A 15,519-nucleotide genomic window follows, 5' to 3' on the forward strand; every position below is an offset into this window, starting at 1 on the left:
GAAAAGTCATGTAAAAATGAAAAGTCATGTGAAGTGAAACGTCATGTCAAATGAATGGAATGGAATTAATTTCCATGTAATTCTTCTTCTAAGGCACAACTGATGCTTTTCTGATTGTACCCCATAATGGAAACTCCATGGATTGGTCTCCATGCATCCATCCATCCATCCATTCATTCATTCATTCATTCATTCATTCATTCATTCATCATTGGAGGTGACATGTTTGCTGTTGCTGCGCTCTCTTTCTGCCTCAGGTCTACTTGTTGATGAGCCGGCGTCTGAGCCTCTTGTGTTCCAAGCTGGGCATCAGTGATGCGCTGCGCTTGAAGATCTGGACCTGCTTTGAGCACTCGCTGGTCAACTGCACCAGCCTCACGCTGGACCGACACCTGGACCAGCTGCTCATGTGTGCCATCTACATCATGGCAAGGGTGAGCTCCTCCTTCATGACCTGCTATTTGACACAAGTTCCCTAAGTACACGTGATGGCCTTCCTTGTCGGTTTGGTAAGCACGGAAGTATGCGTGTTTCCACAACTGCGTCGAGGAGCGTTTATGTGCAAAGTGGAAAACGTTTGCCACATACACGTGGTAAAACATTCAGACAATCACAAGAACGTATTTGAAGGTCAACTTGGTCTACGTTTGTATTGTCGTTACAGGTGAAAATACATATTGTCAATAGTTTACTATATGACCCAGCTCTGGTTTTGTCATGTAGCAATAATGTAATAACTTGTCACTTCACTATTATTAGTCATTATTCCGTCATCAATTAAAAATATGAATACACTCATTATAATGTAATCATCTTGGGTTACTGTAATGCCGTGATGTTTGAATAATATTATCTATGGATTAATACATACACTTTTTTGGGACATGAACATGTCTGCATTTACAATTATATTGTATTATATATAATGATATTGTATTATTATTGTATTATTTTACACATTTAGATGGACACTCACAGTTACATACGTTAAAATGACAGTTGATGTTATTCTGCTGAATCTCCTTACCCAGCTTGCCTCTCTCACCTCTCTGAGTGACTGTGTGGCAGACAAGTAACCCACCAACAACATAGTGCAGACTGGCAACTGTTGTGTGCAATAATGTTAACTCATGTCATTTGCATTGCTTTCACAGATTACTATGGTTGAAATGCCTTTCAAGCGCATAATGAGATGCTACAAGTCCCAGCCACAAACCTGCAATCGTGTAAGACAGAACTTTTGATATTATCGCTGCCATCTGTTATATGGGAGAACAGCTTCTAACGATAGTTCCATTTCCAAGCATAATTATTTTGTAATTTCATCTGCTCTGTGTTGTCCGCTCTTTCATTTCAGGAAGCCGATTTGCTTTAGATTTCAAATATTTGAATATTGTTTACCATCGGTGTTTTTTTTCAAATTCAACCTATTAAGGATTAACTGAGAATGAACACTGTTGTTGTCATCGTCGTCTCCGTCAACGAAGACATTGAATTTAATGTGAATAACCTATTGAATTTAATGTGAATTCTTCCGAGGTGTGTTATGGCTGCATTACTTCAAAAGGAATGGGCAAAGACTGTGTTTCTGTCTGTCCACAGGTCTGTAACAATGTGCTCATGTCAGGAGGAGAGACAGAGAATTATCTTGCTGGAAACAACGGTAAGAAGAGCTTTCAAAATATACTATATAGCACGTTACAAATCAACTCTGTCATCGGCATGTGGTGATGGAATATGATTAAGACTTCCTCTGCTGAACCAATTAGGAGACAAGTCACTCATGCAATATTATACAATATGGTACTGATTTACACAGATATCACAACATGTATTATTCTGCATAATATACATGAAACGCTCCTCCCCACTGCTCAGGGAAAATAGTGGTGCAGCTGCCTATATTGAGCCGTTGAGTCAGTAAAAGGGCTGGTAAACATGAATGTGCTGTGTGCAGTTTGCTGATATCACCTTACAGCATTTCTGCCCATTGAAGTTCAAAATGTTCAGTTTCCTCTTTGAAGCTGCCAGCATGTGAAGTTGCTGAGTGCAGATTTCATTGATCTCAGGCCAGCCAGACCCTGTTGCAGGGCCACATGCAGTACATGATATGAACAATACCTCATGTCAATAATTACAACACGTCAATTAACAACAAATCAATTAATACGTCAATTAGATGATATGAATAATGGTAGGACATTTTGCAATTGGTCATTCATTTTGTGTTGCACACAGGTAACGGAGGACGTAGAGGAATCTTCCACACCCCCGACACACCGTCGACACATTACCCTGGACCTCAGCAGGACGAGAGGGCCAATCTGATCTACTTCTACAACCAGGTCTACACGAAACAGATGGACCACTTTGCCCTGCAGTTTTCTCCAACTTCTCAAGCCACACTTGGGGTAAGTTGACCACTTTGACTAACTGAATATTATCAATGGTTGTACGAGGTGATGACTGTAAGGTTGTCGGTTTGAATCCGCGGACTAGTTAAGAAAATGCTGCTTTTTGCCATGATTTCCACGCCAAAAATGGAAATGTTAGAATTTTAGAAATAAGTAGAACTGTTGATTTCTAAATGCGGGGATTCTAAGACGTACTTTGGATCTATATCTCTTGTCCAGGATGAAACTCCTCCTCTGTCAACATACCCCAAAGAGTGGAAGGGCTCTCCTCGCAGACACCGCCCATCCAGCAGCCACTCCCTCTACATTTCACCATACCCCGCCTCCTCCACCCCTCCTCGCAAGCTCGGACTCAGCTACTACTTCAGCAGCAGCCCTTCTACGGTCAGTGGTCATTATCAGGTTGCAAATCATTTGAGTGGTCATTCTGTCATCTTGAAATTATATTATTTCCTGTGTGCCGCTCAGAGTAGTTAAGTTCATATTTTTCTGTGAACAAAAGCAATTGTCTTGAACTAGGGACCAGGACCAGAAACCCACAAGCAGACACAGTTCAAGGGTGCTTACTGAAACAAGGCAGATATCTACAGAATGCCGAATTTGGTGCATTTCGGCATAGCGTCACCTACTGGCAAACGCAAAAAGCGGTTTATCTTGAGAACCATTCGTTGGATCGACTTCAAACTCGGGGTGCGCACTTAGGGGGGAGCTGATGGAGTTCCGTGCCACAATTTTGGCAATTCGGCATAGCGCCACCTACAGGCAAACACAAAAAGCGGTTTATCTCGAGCACCATTTGTCCGATCGACTTCAAACTTGGGGAGTGCGCTTAGTGGTTTATCTCGAGAACCAGCACTGATGAATGCTCCATATAACAGTTATGAAATTGGTTCAGGCATCAATAATGTGTTTTAAATATGTAATATTAATAACAATAATCCATTATTCAGTGTTACCCAATTGTGTGTGTGCATGTGTGCACTCACCCAAAAGTTGTCATTCATTGTAGGGTAACTATGTGTAGAGGAGGAGGGGGGGCGCAATTAGTTTGATGTATTGTATTTTCCACTACATGTTCTCATATCCTTCCTGTTCTCAGCGTCTGCATGAGATCAACACCATGATCAAGACCGGCAAATCACCCAACAAGAGAGGCTGTGCAGGCGAGCAGGGAGGGGCAGGGAGGGAGGGAGACGATGGTCCTCCAGTGAAGAAGCTCCGTCAGGACGGGCAGTCGGCCTGGCAGAGACGCCTACGGGACGTGGTGACCGACCGAGCTCAGGGCACTAGGACCCAGGATCACCACCGGCCACCCCCAGGCACCAAGCCTGACCCGCACTAGAGCACAGATGACGATGAACTCCATCGTTTTTTTTTAGATATATCTTTATTTTATAGATATCTGTTAATAACCACATAAGGCAAATTTGGGCCAAATTCTCAACAAGTGGAACGTATTGTCAGTGTTCTGAGCTAAAGGTACAGCGGGTCTATATTTTGTCCTACGTTGTTTTTGACAAAACACTCGCCCCTCGTATGTCCTTGAAGAAGGCATTCAACCCAGAGCTCAGCGGCCAACAGTGAGGCTGTGTTACCACTGGGCAGCTCCCCGAGCTCAGCGGCCAACAGTGAGGCTGTGTTACCACTAGGCAGCTCCCCGAGCTCAGGGGCCAACAGTAAGGCTGTGTTACCACTGGGCAGCTCCCTGGAGAGAATGTGTGCAACTGTACCCCGAAGACAAATCTTTTGCTCAGTCTTTTCTTTAACTATTGAGACAGTAGTGAGACTCTCAATTGTATATGTTTTAGATCACTTCAATCTGAATTGTTGCTCCTAAAACCTTCTTAGGAGATGAAATGAGATAACGGGGAGATCTCATCATTGTATCTTTTTATTTTATTATTCATGTTTTGCTTATTGCTTCTAAAAGCCATGGAGAGCACTAGGGGGTTGTAAGTAAGATCTCAATTCTATTTATTCTTGAGACCACTTCAATCTGAATTGTTTCTACTAAAATCCCCTGAGATGAGACAAGGGTGAGAAGGAAGCGTCGGAGCATTAAGGAGAAAAAAGAACCAACTCTGAGAATTTTAAATCAACTGAGCCACTTTTATTTTTGATTTGCATTCAACATTATGTGCAAATTTTATTCGCAACATCAGTGTTAACAACTTGATATTCAAAATCAAAACAAAACCACATTGCAATATCGGTTCACTGTTAGAGCAGTTGTTCTCAACCTTTGTGTTATGAGTGTGAAGCAGGACGATGCTGTAAAATGAACACATAAGTGAGGACTTCAGATAGACCGAACAGTTAGATTAGCTAGCAACCCTGGGAACAACATCTGAATTTAGCAGTTAAGTTAAGTTAAGCTAGCTTAGTTATTAAACTACTAGCTAGCTACCTACAGATGCAGCTATCTACAGTAGAATTGTCATCTGGGCCATAGGGCCCAGGCATATCCATCGCAAATCACATATCCATTGGCTGAAATGAAATCCCTCTCAATGAGGTATTGAACGTGATGCCACCTCATAGCCAGTTGTAATGCTGGAGCAGTGATAAGCAGTTATAGCAGTTATAAAGCGGAAACGTTTCTGCCATCAGACTGCTGTGACTTCAAGCTATTTTACATCAATTTTGCAGCTGGACATTTTCATTGACCCAGTGCGCCTGAAATCAGCTCTGTTCTTATCACAGCCTATTTGATGTGAATGAGGGATTGTGCTTCCTTGAGCATTTTTTTATTTAAGCGTTTATCATATCATAAGCTCATGAAAATATTATGCTGAGGTGTTTTGCAAAACACCAATATAGATTGTTTTTTATCCATCAACTAATATAAAATATAAGTTATTGTTAAGATTTAGAGAGCAAGCTAACAAGCCATGAACGCTCCAAGAGATGTTATTCAACAGAACTGTGTGAAAAATTAAAGCAATACAGGTGGGAAATGAATAAGTAGGCTAAGTCTGGCCTGTGAGGATACTTTATAACATTAGGGGTATTGATTAATAAGAACAATGCTTTAATTCATTCTTGAACATAACCAAATGAGTATATTATTGTATAAGAAAAATATGACAGCTAACTAGGTAAAATATATTTAAAGTTGATTTTTGCAAACAGTTCTTAGCTGGGGACGGAGCAAAAGGGAAGAGGTTAAGTCACATATTGAATGATTTCAACAGATGAAGAAGAGCATATAAGCCTATAGGAACCACCCAGTGTGAATAATTATTTTTATTTTTATTATTTAAATGTTATTTATACAGTTGTTATCCCTCCACTTCCACAAGTATTCATTTCAGACTGATGATGGTATGTATGTAAAGCCCGACTTGATTGTGATAAAGGGCTATATAATTAAACTAGACTAGACTGGGCTTACAACAATCATGGACGTACATTAATAGCAATGGAAAATAATTCTATCAGCATTTTTTCTGTAAAGCTATCGTTAGATAACTGATTGAAATGCTTTTTAAATGTTTTATTTCAAATCATAATGAGCCGCTGTTCTTGACAAGCGAACACTGTCAAATAAAAATAAATGTATATTTATGGAGGAATATTGCTTGTGTCCATAAGTATTCTCATCACCTTTGAATCACAAAACCATCACACATACCACCCACAAACGCTGCCTTGCTTCCAGTGAGTTTTTGAAGTGCCCCCTTATTACACTTTCTATAATTTTCTAATTAAGTAATTTAATCTCCACCTTTCCTTCCCACCTGTTTCACTAAATGTATCTGCCTGCATAATTATCAGTTGTTTATTTGTCTCCCTTAAAGAGCAGGGTGCAGGTTAGAGACCACAGCACGCATAGTTTAATCTAGACTCATTGTTGTAATTTGCAGGGGGCGCTGTTCCTGAAATGGATGCAAACTAAATGATGTCTTGGACTATTTTCAATAATGAAGACTACTTAACAGCAACGCCCAGTTCTCATCATATCACAGTGCACGCCCCCTTTCTTTGAGGTTGTATAACCCATTCATTGTTAGGCTCGCCCCCTTTCTCTGATGCTGTCTCCTCACCCATTCACAGTTTACCACACATGTGAGGCAATAACCAATCAGCCCAAGGTATTCCTCTCCAGCTGATCCCAATCACCTAATCAGCGTAGTATATCAGGGTCCATGTTTTACTCTGTTTGCTATGTGCTGTGTATGTGCCATGTGTCATTCTCAGTTGCTGATCATCATCGCTGAAGCAGTTGTTTTCGCCCCACCTCCTCCCCTGACCACCACCATCGTCATGACTCCTGATTGAAGAATTCCCTATGGGGGATTTCCTATCCTATTCTTCACTGACGACGCCCTCTCATCATCTCAGGAGAGCGTCATCATATCATGGAGTCATACGCCAAAATTAATTGTTGTATCATTAAAGCTTGTTATACTTTCTACTAGTCTCTCATTATTGAATCGCCTTTAGGAGGATTCCTGAGTGGTTTTGTGTCTGCCCTGGTATCAGTCATCTTTTTCCACTATACATCATTTTTCATCCCTGTGTCAGCCCCAGCCAGAGATGTCTTTATTTAAGTACAAGTACAGTTAATTGTGTAAAAAAGATTCTGGTAAAAGTAGAAGTACTGATTCAACTTAGTTACTCAAGTAAAAGTAAAAAGTACAGGCTCTGAAATGCCTCGTGGTTCCCTGTGTATGTCAGCTTCCTTCAGAGGTTGAGGTTGTGAGTTCTGACCTGGGATGTGCACAGACTGAACTTTCATCTGTGGAAATAGGCATAACAACCTTCTTTTAGTTTTTATTACTCTTCTAATTAATTTATATTAAAGCTGGCTGCTAGGCATAAAGAGCTAGTGATGTTAAAGACAGGATCATGCTGTCTCCTCCATCAGGAATTGAACCAATACCCCACCTGTCACATAGCGACAGAGACACAGAGACTCATCATGCTGAGCTATGAACGGTTTGCAGTTTGCAGCTTTCTTTTGCAGCTTTCTGAATTCTACACACTGTGTTCAAACTGACAACAACACAGCATAAATAGTGAGATAGGTCAGGATTGAACGAGTGAGAAGCTGTTTATCTGACTGAGCTAGAGTCAGAGACTGGCTAGACTCCTACATCAGCTTATTTTTTTATCAGTGTTCAAACTACTGATGATAAAAATAGCATCACTGGCAGGGGCGGACTGGGATCATAATTCAGGCCGGGCATTTGATACCAAGCAGGCCAGGCCGATACTGCCCGACGTGCGTCTTGGTCGCCGACAAAAAATTTGGGCCGCTTGAAGCCCAATTTGGGCCGTTTGAAGCCCAATTTTTGTCGTTTGAAGCAAGATTTAGTGAATATAATGCTAACGCGATGATACATGTTACCTCCCAACAATACTACTTAGTTAATTTCCATCTCTGGCCCCAGCAGAACGTCCAGCAACAAGTGATGTCACAAGGGAGGTATTTTCATACCCATGAGCCCAAAATGTTAATTCATAAAAAAAAGTACCTGCACCACGCTCTTTAATACACCTTTTGCTAGGCCATCATTGTAAATAATAATTTGTTCTTACCGTAATTAACCCGCCTGGCTGAGTAAAGCGTGACTAAATAAAGTACATAAATTCTACTTGCCGTCTGAAAACAAAAGCTCCAAACATACCAGAATAACCTTTGACCTTTCATAGTGGGGAAATTGGTAACCATGACTGCCTTGTGATTGACAAACAATCCCCCTCAGTGTTTATCAGTAACCATGTACTGGCACGCTACCCAGTTAATTCTCAACCAACGTTGCTCGGGAAGTAAATACAAAGAGGCGTACGACTACGAGCCGGCGGATAAAGGCCCGTAAAGTAAAACCAGAGAGACCAGCAGCACACACAGTCAGGTACCCATGCTGCAGCTCAACAGGAAGTCTCTAGGTTGCCATAGAGAACAGAGACACCTCATCTCACAACAGCCCCTAACAGGTCTTAAGGTTACCAACCAGTCTGGTAGCACTGCATACGCCGCCGGACTTCCATCTGTCTGAACAGCTCACTCTCTCAGGATTTCATTTGTGTCGCACGGTGCCAGACCATGGGGTGCCACACAAGCAGGGGTGCCAAGGGGGTGGTGGTGGACCCTTCCCAAAAGCCAGAGGAGAGGCCCAAGTCAGCCACGTCGACCAAGGAGGACCCCTCTGTGGAGGAAACCAACGGAACCGCAGACGACGACAAAGTCGAGAAACTGTTGAGTCCAGCTGAGAGCGCCGACGACCATCTTTAGCCTCACCCACTCTCCTCAAAGTAAGAGATCCGATAGGCTCGCTGAAGACGACTTCTTTCCTAAATTGTTTGCCTTTTTTTTTTAAGAAAAGCCCAATTCAAAATAAATTGTTTCGCATAATTTACTGCTTTGATTATATCACACAGGCCCTTTCGCTCTTTTCTCAATGCTATCAATGAAACAGGGATATAGCACCGACCTCACCATAAAGCAAGCAATTTATGGCCATCGCCATGGGGTCACTTTGATACGATCACCTCTATAACTTAACTGCCCTGTCTTTCTGAGCCTATTTGACATGACAGATGTGCTGTGTGGCTACTGAGATGGGCTGTGTGTGTGTGTGTGTGTGTGTGTGTGTGTGTGTGTGTGTGTGTGTGTGTGTGTGTGTGTGTGTGTGCGTGTGTGTGTGTGTGTGTGTGTGTGTGTACAGATTGGCCTGTCCAGGGTGAAGGAGGGCCTGTCAGCAGCAGGAGGCGACGATGCTGCACAACTGTCCATCAACCCCTGTGTCATCTGGACCAGCCACACACGCAACACAACACAATACAACACACACACACACACACACACACACACACACACACACACACACACACACACACACACACACACACACACACACACGCAACACAACACAATACACACACACACACACACACAATACAACACACACACATACATATAAACACTTCTCAAAAATCCAGTCCCCATGTTAATACTCAAGAAACTATTTTGTGATAAATATACTGATTCAAAGACTTACCCCTTGCTGTGCAACATTTGTTTGTGAGTGCATACTTGCGTCGCCTTTTCGATGTTAGGTGGTCACCATCCACTTCAATTGTGTGTATAGGATAATTCTGCAACGTGTTTTGCATTACAGACGCTTTTATCCAAAGCGACTTACAATAATCACATTTTGTCAACAGTAGAGAAATCCAACTATGCAACACGATCTACGACAGCTACGACAACTATTTGCTGTCCACAAATCGTCCACAAAATGTGTGGACTAAAAAACGTCACCCGTCCTTCCATCGGCACGGGGGTGAGTAGATAATGACCGAATTTTCATTTTTGGGTGAAGTGATCCTTTAATTTGGCCTTTGTGCAGCAGACTGTGACGTACTATGCGTGCATTGCCTTTGTGTCTCACTCACAGCCATCATGTGTTTATTCTCTTAGCTCGCACACACCTCTGGTCAGGGCTGATAGTTACACCACACTCTTTCAAATGCTTCCAACTGTGCTGCAGGCTGCAGGCTAAAGACAGCAGCCTTTTACAAGCTTTATAGATAGTCAGCTTGTGTTTCAGTAGCAGGTTCCCTCACAGCACTCAAAAGATTGCATGCTCTCCACATAATAGTGAATCAGGATCCTGCTGCTGCTGCTGCTGTTCGTTTGGCACACAGAGGCAGTGCATGCTTTATATTGCCAATACAGGCTGCCAAGCACTGGTTTAGAAAAATTTTCCAGTTTTGTAATACTCTCTAGTGTTTTGCCACCAGGGGGCATTGTACACACACTGTTGGTAGTTCACTGTACCGCCACCAGGGAGCACAAGTGATCTTTCCACTTTCACCGTGGGACATCTGAAGCTGCTGGGCTCCATTTGCTGAAGACATTTAATCCGAAATATAGGTTGTAAATTTATTACCAGCAAGTGAATGGAGCTGGAATGGAATAGCCATTTTCACAAAGCCATATCAAAAATACCCATCTGAGAGGCAGCGGGAAATTACATGAAAATATGACCATTACACAAATGGAAAGTGTGATTGAATAATGTGCTGGAGAAGATAAATGAAAAGCACTTTGTTGGAAAATGCGGTGCTAAATAGCTTTTTAATTTCAGTAGTGGGATTAAAAGAAGCGCATTCTTACCCCCATTTCACTGCCAATTGATTAGTGGTTCCACACCTGCAGATAGAGAGAGAGGGGGCCTTATCTTCTCATTATCAGTTAATTAATATGCATGCACACATGCCAATTATCTTTCCTCTGCCATTTAGCAGAAATGAGACATTGACGTTTTAACAGCGCAGAATGGAAGACTCCTGTGTTGCTTTTAAGACAAGACAAGGCACATTGATTGACACATAGCCTTGAATTGTTAAGAGAGACAATTGAATTAAGAGCTACACTGAAACACTTGGTTATTACATGAATACTTCTCAGGAGGGTCTGTGATCCTATGATCCATTGGAGGTTTTTTGATGAACTCTTTGGTGCAATATGAAAGGGCACCGCTCATGGTGCAGCATATATCCACCAATGAGAATGCAGTATGGAAACATACATGTATATCTACCAATGAGAATGCAGTATGGAAACATATATCTGCCAATGAGAATGCAGTATGGAAACATATATCTGCCAATGAGAATGCAGTATGGAAACATATATCTGCCAATGAGAATGCAGTATGGAATCATATATCTACCAATGAGAATGCAGTATGGAAATATCTACCAATGAGAATGCAGTATGGAAACATATATCTACCAATGAGAATGCAGTATGGAAATATCTACCAATGAGAATGCAGTATGGAAACATATATCTACCAATGAGAATGCAGTATGGAAATATCTACCAATGAGAATGCAGTATGGAAACATATATCTACCAATGCGAATGCAGTATGGAAACATTTTATTTGAAGGACATGTAGAATGGTAAGCTATTAAATTCCCCCACTGTGCCATGGCTATTAAAGGACCCAAGGCCACAGCAAGTGAAGCAAAACCTAGATGAGACTTCCTATATGAATCATTATTCGCTTTACTGTACAGCATGCTCTGAATTTATGTTCCTGAGTCATAGGCCAATGCATTGTGCCTGCCAGATGGGCAATATTATGGAAAGAAGTACTATTGACATTTTTCATTTCTGCATACGTGCTCCTGGTTGCACATTATGCCCAAGGCTGTGAGCTGTTTATCAGCACTCTCTGAGCTCTGTGCCACACTCTCAGAAAATACGGTTCATTAGGGTTATATATAGCAGTGGTTCTCAAATGGGGGTCCGGGGACCCCAGGGGTCCGTGGCACTTTGCCAGGGGGTCTGTGAAAAGTTTTCAGGAAAATAAAAATTTAATAAAAACTTTTTTTGTGTGCAAATCTCCATAGTTCAACGGAAATATTTTATGCTTTAAATCTAAAACGGTTTGTGGATTACATTATAATCTAACAAATTTATCAATCAAGCACGTTACCGTGGAAACAATTAAGCTTAGCCTAAAATCACAAATCAGAATGAGGGGGTCCCCGGTATATTTTCTATCTTGTAAGGGGTCCTTCGCTGAAAAACATTTGATATATAGAACTTAAGGTTCTATATAACTTACCAAAGAACCCCATGTCTAAAAAGGTTCTATACAATTTATGTAAGACAACAAAGAACCCTTCAAAGAACCCTTCTTCTTCTTAAGGTGTCGACTGATTGGTGGACCCCAAAGGGTTCTATATAGAACCCCAAATGATTCTATGTTTAAAAACTGGTTCTATATAGAACCCCAAAGGGTTCGATAATGTTTAAAAACGGGTTCTATATAGAACCCCAAAATGCTTCTATATAGAACCCCAAGGGTTCTTTTAAATGAGCCATCTGAAATGGTTCTACATAGAACCATTTGAGAGTTCCAAATATGTACCAAGCTATAGAACCCTTAAAGGTTATAGAACCACTTCTTCTAAGAGTGCACAGTGGCACAATGCTGGAGAGATTCTGTAAGATCACAAAAAAAGACAGAGCCAAAGCCAAACCTGAGACCCATGACTTTCCACACATCAAACATCAGAGAGGACAAACCCGCAGCACTGCAGGCAGCAGTGAGCAGGCTCACAGGATTGTGCCAAAAAAAGAGGGCAAACAGAAAATGAGAAGGGCAACTAAAAAAAACTCCCCGGGTGTAATCTCCTTATACCCAGTAATAGACCATTTATATGATGTGTGTATAATGGGGCTGCCACACATATATTCACAAGTCTTGGTCTTTATTTTCAGCAAGCCTCTCTTTAAAGATGCGTTCTTCACAGAGGGTATCTTTTGTGAATATATGATCAGAGGCATGACAGGGCTGCTCTTTAATCTTACACTGGCCTTGAAGAATGTCACTGATCCCCCCCCCCCACCCCACCACTACCACCACCACCACCACTGCAGCCTATAGAGACCGTCCCATTCACAGTGCAGTGCAATGTTGTGAATAAATAAATAAATAAATAAATAAATAAATAAATAAATAAATAAATAAATAAATAAATAAATAATATTCATAATTGCTTCTCACAGCCATCTGGTCCTGAAGAGTCGCCGCGGCCTTTGGAGGGCCTGTTCATCACCAGTTGATTGAGCGAGAATAGAAAAAGCTCTCTCAATGGTACAACCCACTTTATACAAATTGCCCCATACGATAAAATACAATGTCAGCTACAGAGGTCAGCTTTCATTTGAAAACAAGTCAGGTCAGATGCTGCATTTCCCCCCTCCCGTTGTGATTCTGGGAACATTTGCAGCTATACCAAACACTGTCATGCAGCCTCCTATCTGCTTTAGATGTAGTCATTATCATTTTGTTTGGTTTTTCTTCTGGAAGTCATTTTTAATTAGCATAATTGTTCAGTGAGTTTGATCTTTAGTTTCTCTGCATGGTTAATTGCCCTCTTCAGTCATGGCATTTAAAATGTGAAGTAAATAATGCTCAGCAGAGCCTAACAGCCATGCTATGCTGGTATATTATAGTATCAATGCAATGCCTATACCTACTGTAGACACAAACAGAAATGAGAATCACTTTCATCACGTTATCGTAATCACCCAGTGCAATTCATCTTATGTAGCCCCGCCCACTTGACCCAGTTGTGTTATGACTTCCTGTTCAAAACACTGTCTGTTTTACCTGGTCACTAGTACTGTACTGTCACAGGAAGTGTAAACACAATAGGAAGTAACTGGCGGAGCCCTGTGTTGGAACATAAGGTGAATCACAGTCCGGAGGTTTGTTTTGGTGAAATTGATATGGAGGATGTCTTTCCTTCATCTAGAACAGCTAGGGGTCAGCAACCTATGGCACAAGTGCCACCTCTGGCACGCGAAGGGTTAACCAGTGGCACGGCAGCACACAGTAGCAATAAGTGCCCTGTCAAATGACCATTTCACAGGCATTTGCTGTTGCGCAACCTCTTATTTAGGATATTTACGGTAGTGACCAGGCGCGGACTGCATAATCGGGGACGTCGGGCAAATGCCCGGTGGCCTGGCCTGGCCTGGCCTGCAAAAAAAAAAAAAAAGAAGAAATTTGGTGCCCGCAGTCAGGCCACTCACTGAACAGCAGGCCAGGCGCCGCCTACTGGTTTACTAGGGGTTTTATTACTTTATTCAGGGTTAAAGTGGGTGCATCTCACCCACTTTTGAAGCCCAAATTGGGCTTCAAACGGCCCAAATTGGGCTTCAAACGGCCCAAATCATGCTTCAAACGACCCAAATTGGGCTTCAAACGGCCCCAAATTGGGCTTCAAACGGCCCACATTTTTCGCGCATCGGCCCGTATCGGCCTGACCTGCTTGGTATCTAATGCCCGGCCTGAATTATTTTCCCAGTCCGCCCCTGGTAGTGACCCACTCTCTGCCTCTGATTGGTTGCCTTCCAGTATCACTGTATATCGGCATAGCATAATCCAATGCCAAAAGGGACCTCATATACAGTGCAAGGATAGTTAGTACAAGACAGCAGATGCATATCACTAAATTTGATAGCATGTGTCGTATCATATTATGACATCTATTGGTTATTCCTCTCTACCGAGAATGACGGGAAATAAAAGTCCCCGTGTCACGGGCAAAGCCCAAATAGTCCAACAGGAAACACTTAGACGAGATGATCCATCGGCTTTTATGTAGTCCATTAGACTCTCCTTTGAGTGGACAATGAACAATAGCAACTACACAAAGTTTATTTGCACCCAGTATTTTTATGATTTTGAGGCGCTGCTCAATGGAGCACATATCCAAAAAGGTAATCTCCTTGAATTACAGAGAAAATGTCACGGGGGGGCAAACCTGCGCACAATCCATCTTCAGCTGCTTCCAAAAGAATCCACTCAAAGTCAACCGCAAATGAATACAGCAACTGAAATATCTTACCATTAGGTTTTTGTCAAATGTCATAGCAATGAAAAGTCTGTAGGACACTGCAAATAGATTATGAACGAGTGGCAAACCCTATGAAGTGGTGAAGGCAAATAAGATTTAGCTGAATATAAAGGTCAGGGCGCTGGAGGAGAGATACAGGGAGGCATGTGCGCCAGGAGGATGACTTGATTATCGTGGATAGGGAGCACAAGAACGCATGTCCTTTTGCAAGGCGGTTAGAAGAAATAGCGTGCTCTAACAAAGGGAGCACATGTGCCAGCGTGAAATGTTAGGAGATTCCATAAGTGTGTACATTCCTAGAAAAGTCATGTTCAACAGATGTGTGTTTGGATGCAATAAATCCAAGCCATCTGGTACGCCGATCACATCAAAACAAACATTTCTATAACGGGGACTTCATAAATCTTTGCAAACGTAGATTTCTAATCGAATAATAACATTAACTTACTGTAAGGGTTTGCTAACCTTTCTCATTCAATATCCCTGAAATATGGAGGATGTAATCTGATGTAATCTCTCTTCAAATACTGATTGACCTATATGTGTTATGAGAAGGGCGAGGAGTTCAATCCTGTTTGTAATAAGAATGTTTTTTGTGGCTGATGTGTTTCAAGGTTGAAGGGACATTGAGTCAGACCCTGGCAGCTGCACAGTGATTATGTGTAACTCACTGGAGTGAGTCAGACCCTGGCAGCTGCACAGTGAT

At 42.0% G+C, this 15,519-nt stretch overlaps 1 protein-coding gene across 1 annotated transcript in view; it reads left to right on the top strand.

Annotated features, from left to right (window-relative positions):
- The window catches only part of LOC310799706 (retinoblastoma-like protein 2), an 11,560-nt gene extending 5,614 nt beyond the window's left edge, over window positions 1-5,946 (top strand). Inside the window, exons 9-14 of the mRNA XM_083662293.1 lie at window positions 258-434; window positions 1,155-1,226; window positions 1,603-1,663; window positions 2,239-2,411; window positions 2,634-2,798; window positions 3,514-5,946. Of these exons, the coding sequence (XP_083518419.1) occupies window positions 258-434; window positions 1,155-1,226; window positions 1,603-1,663; window positions 2,239-2,411; window positions 2,634-2,798; window positions 3,514-3,756 (891 nt within the window). The 3' untranslated portion in view covers window positions 3,757-5,946. The remainder of the gene's footprint in view (window positions 1-257; window positions 435-1,154; window positions 1,227-1,602; window positions 1,664-2,238; window positions 2,412-2,633; window positions 2,799-3,513) is intronic.
- The last annotated feature ends 9,573 nt before the right edge of the window (window positions 5,947-15,519 follow it).

This window comes from Poromitra crassiceps (assembly GCF_964638095.1).
Source record: "Poromitra crassiceps genome assembly, chromosome: 28".
NCBI lineage: Eukaryota > Metazoa > Chordata > Actinopteri > Beryciformes > Melamphaidae > Poromitra > Poromitra crassiceps.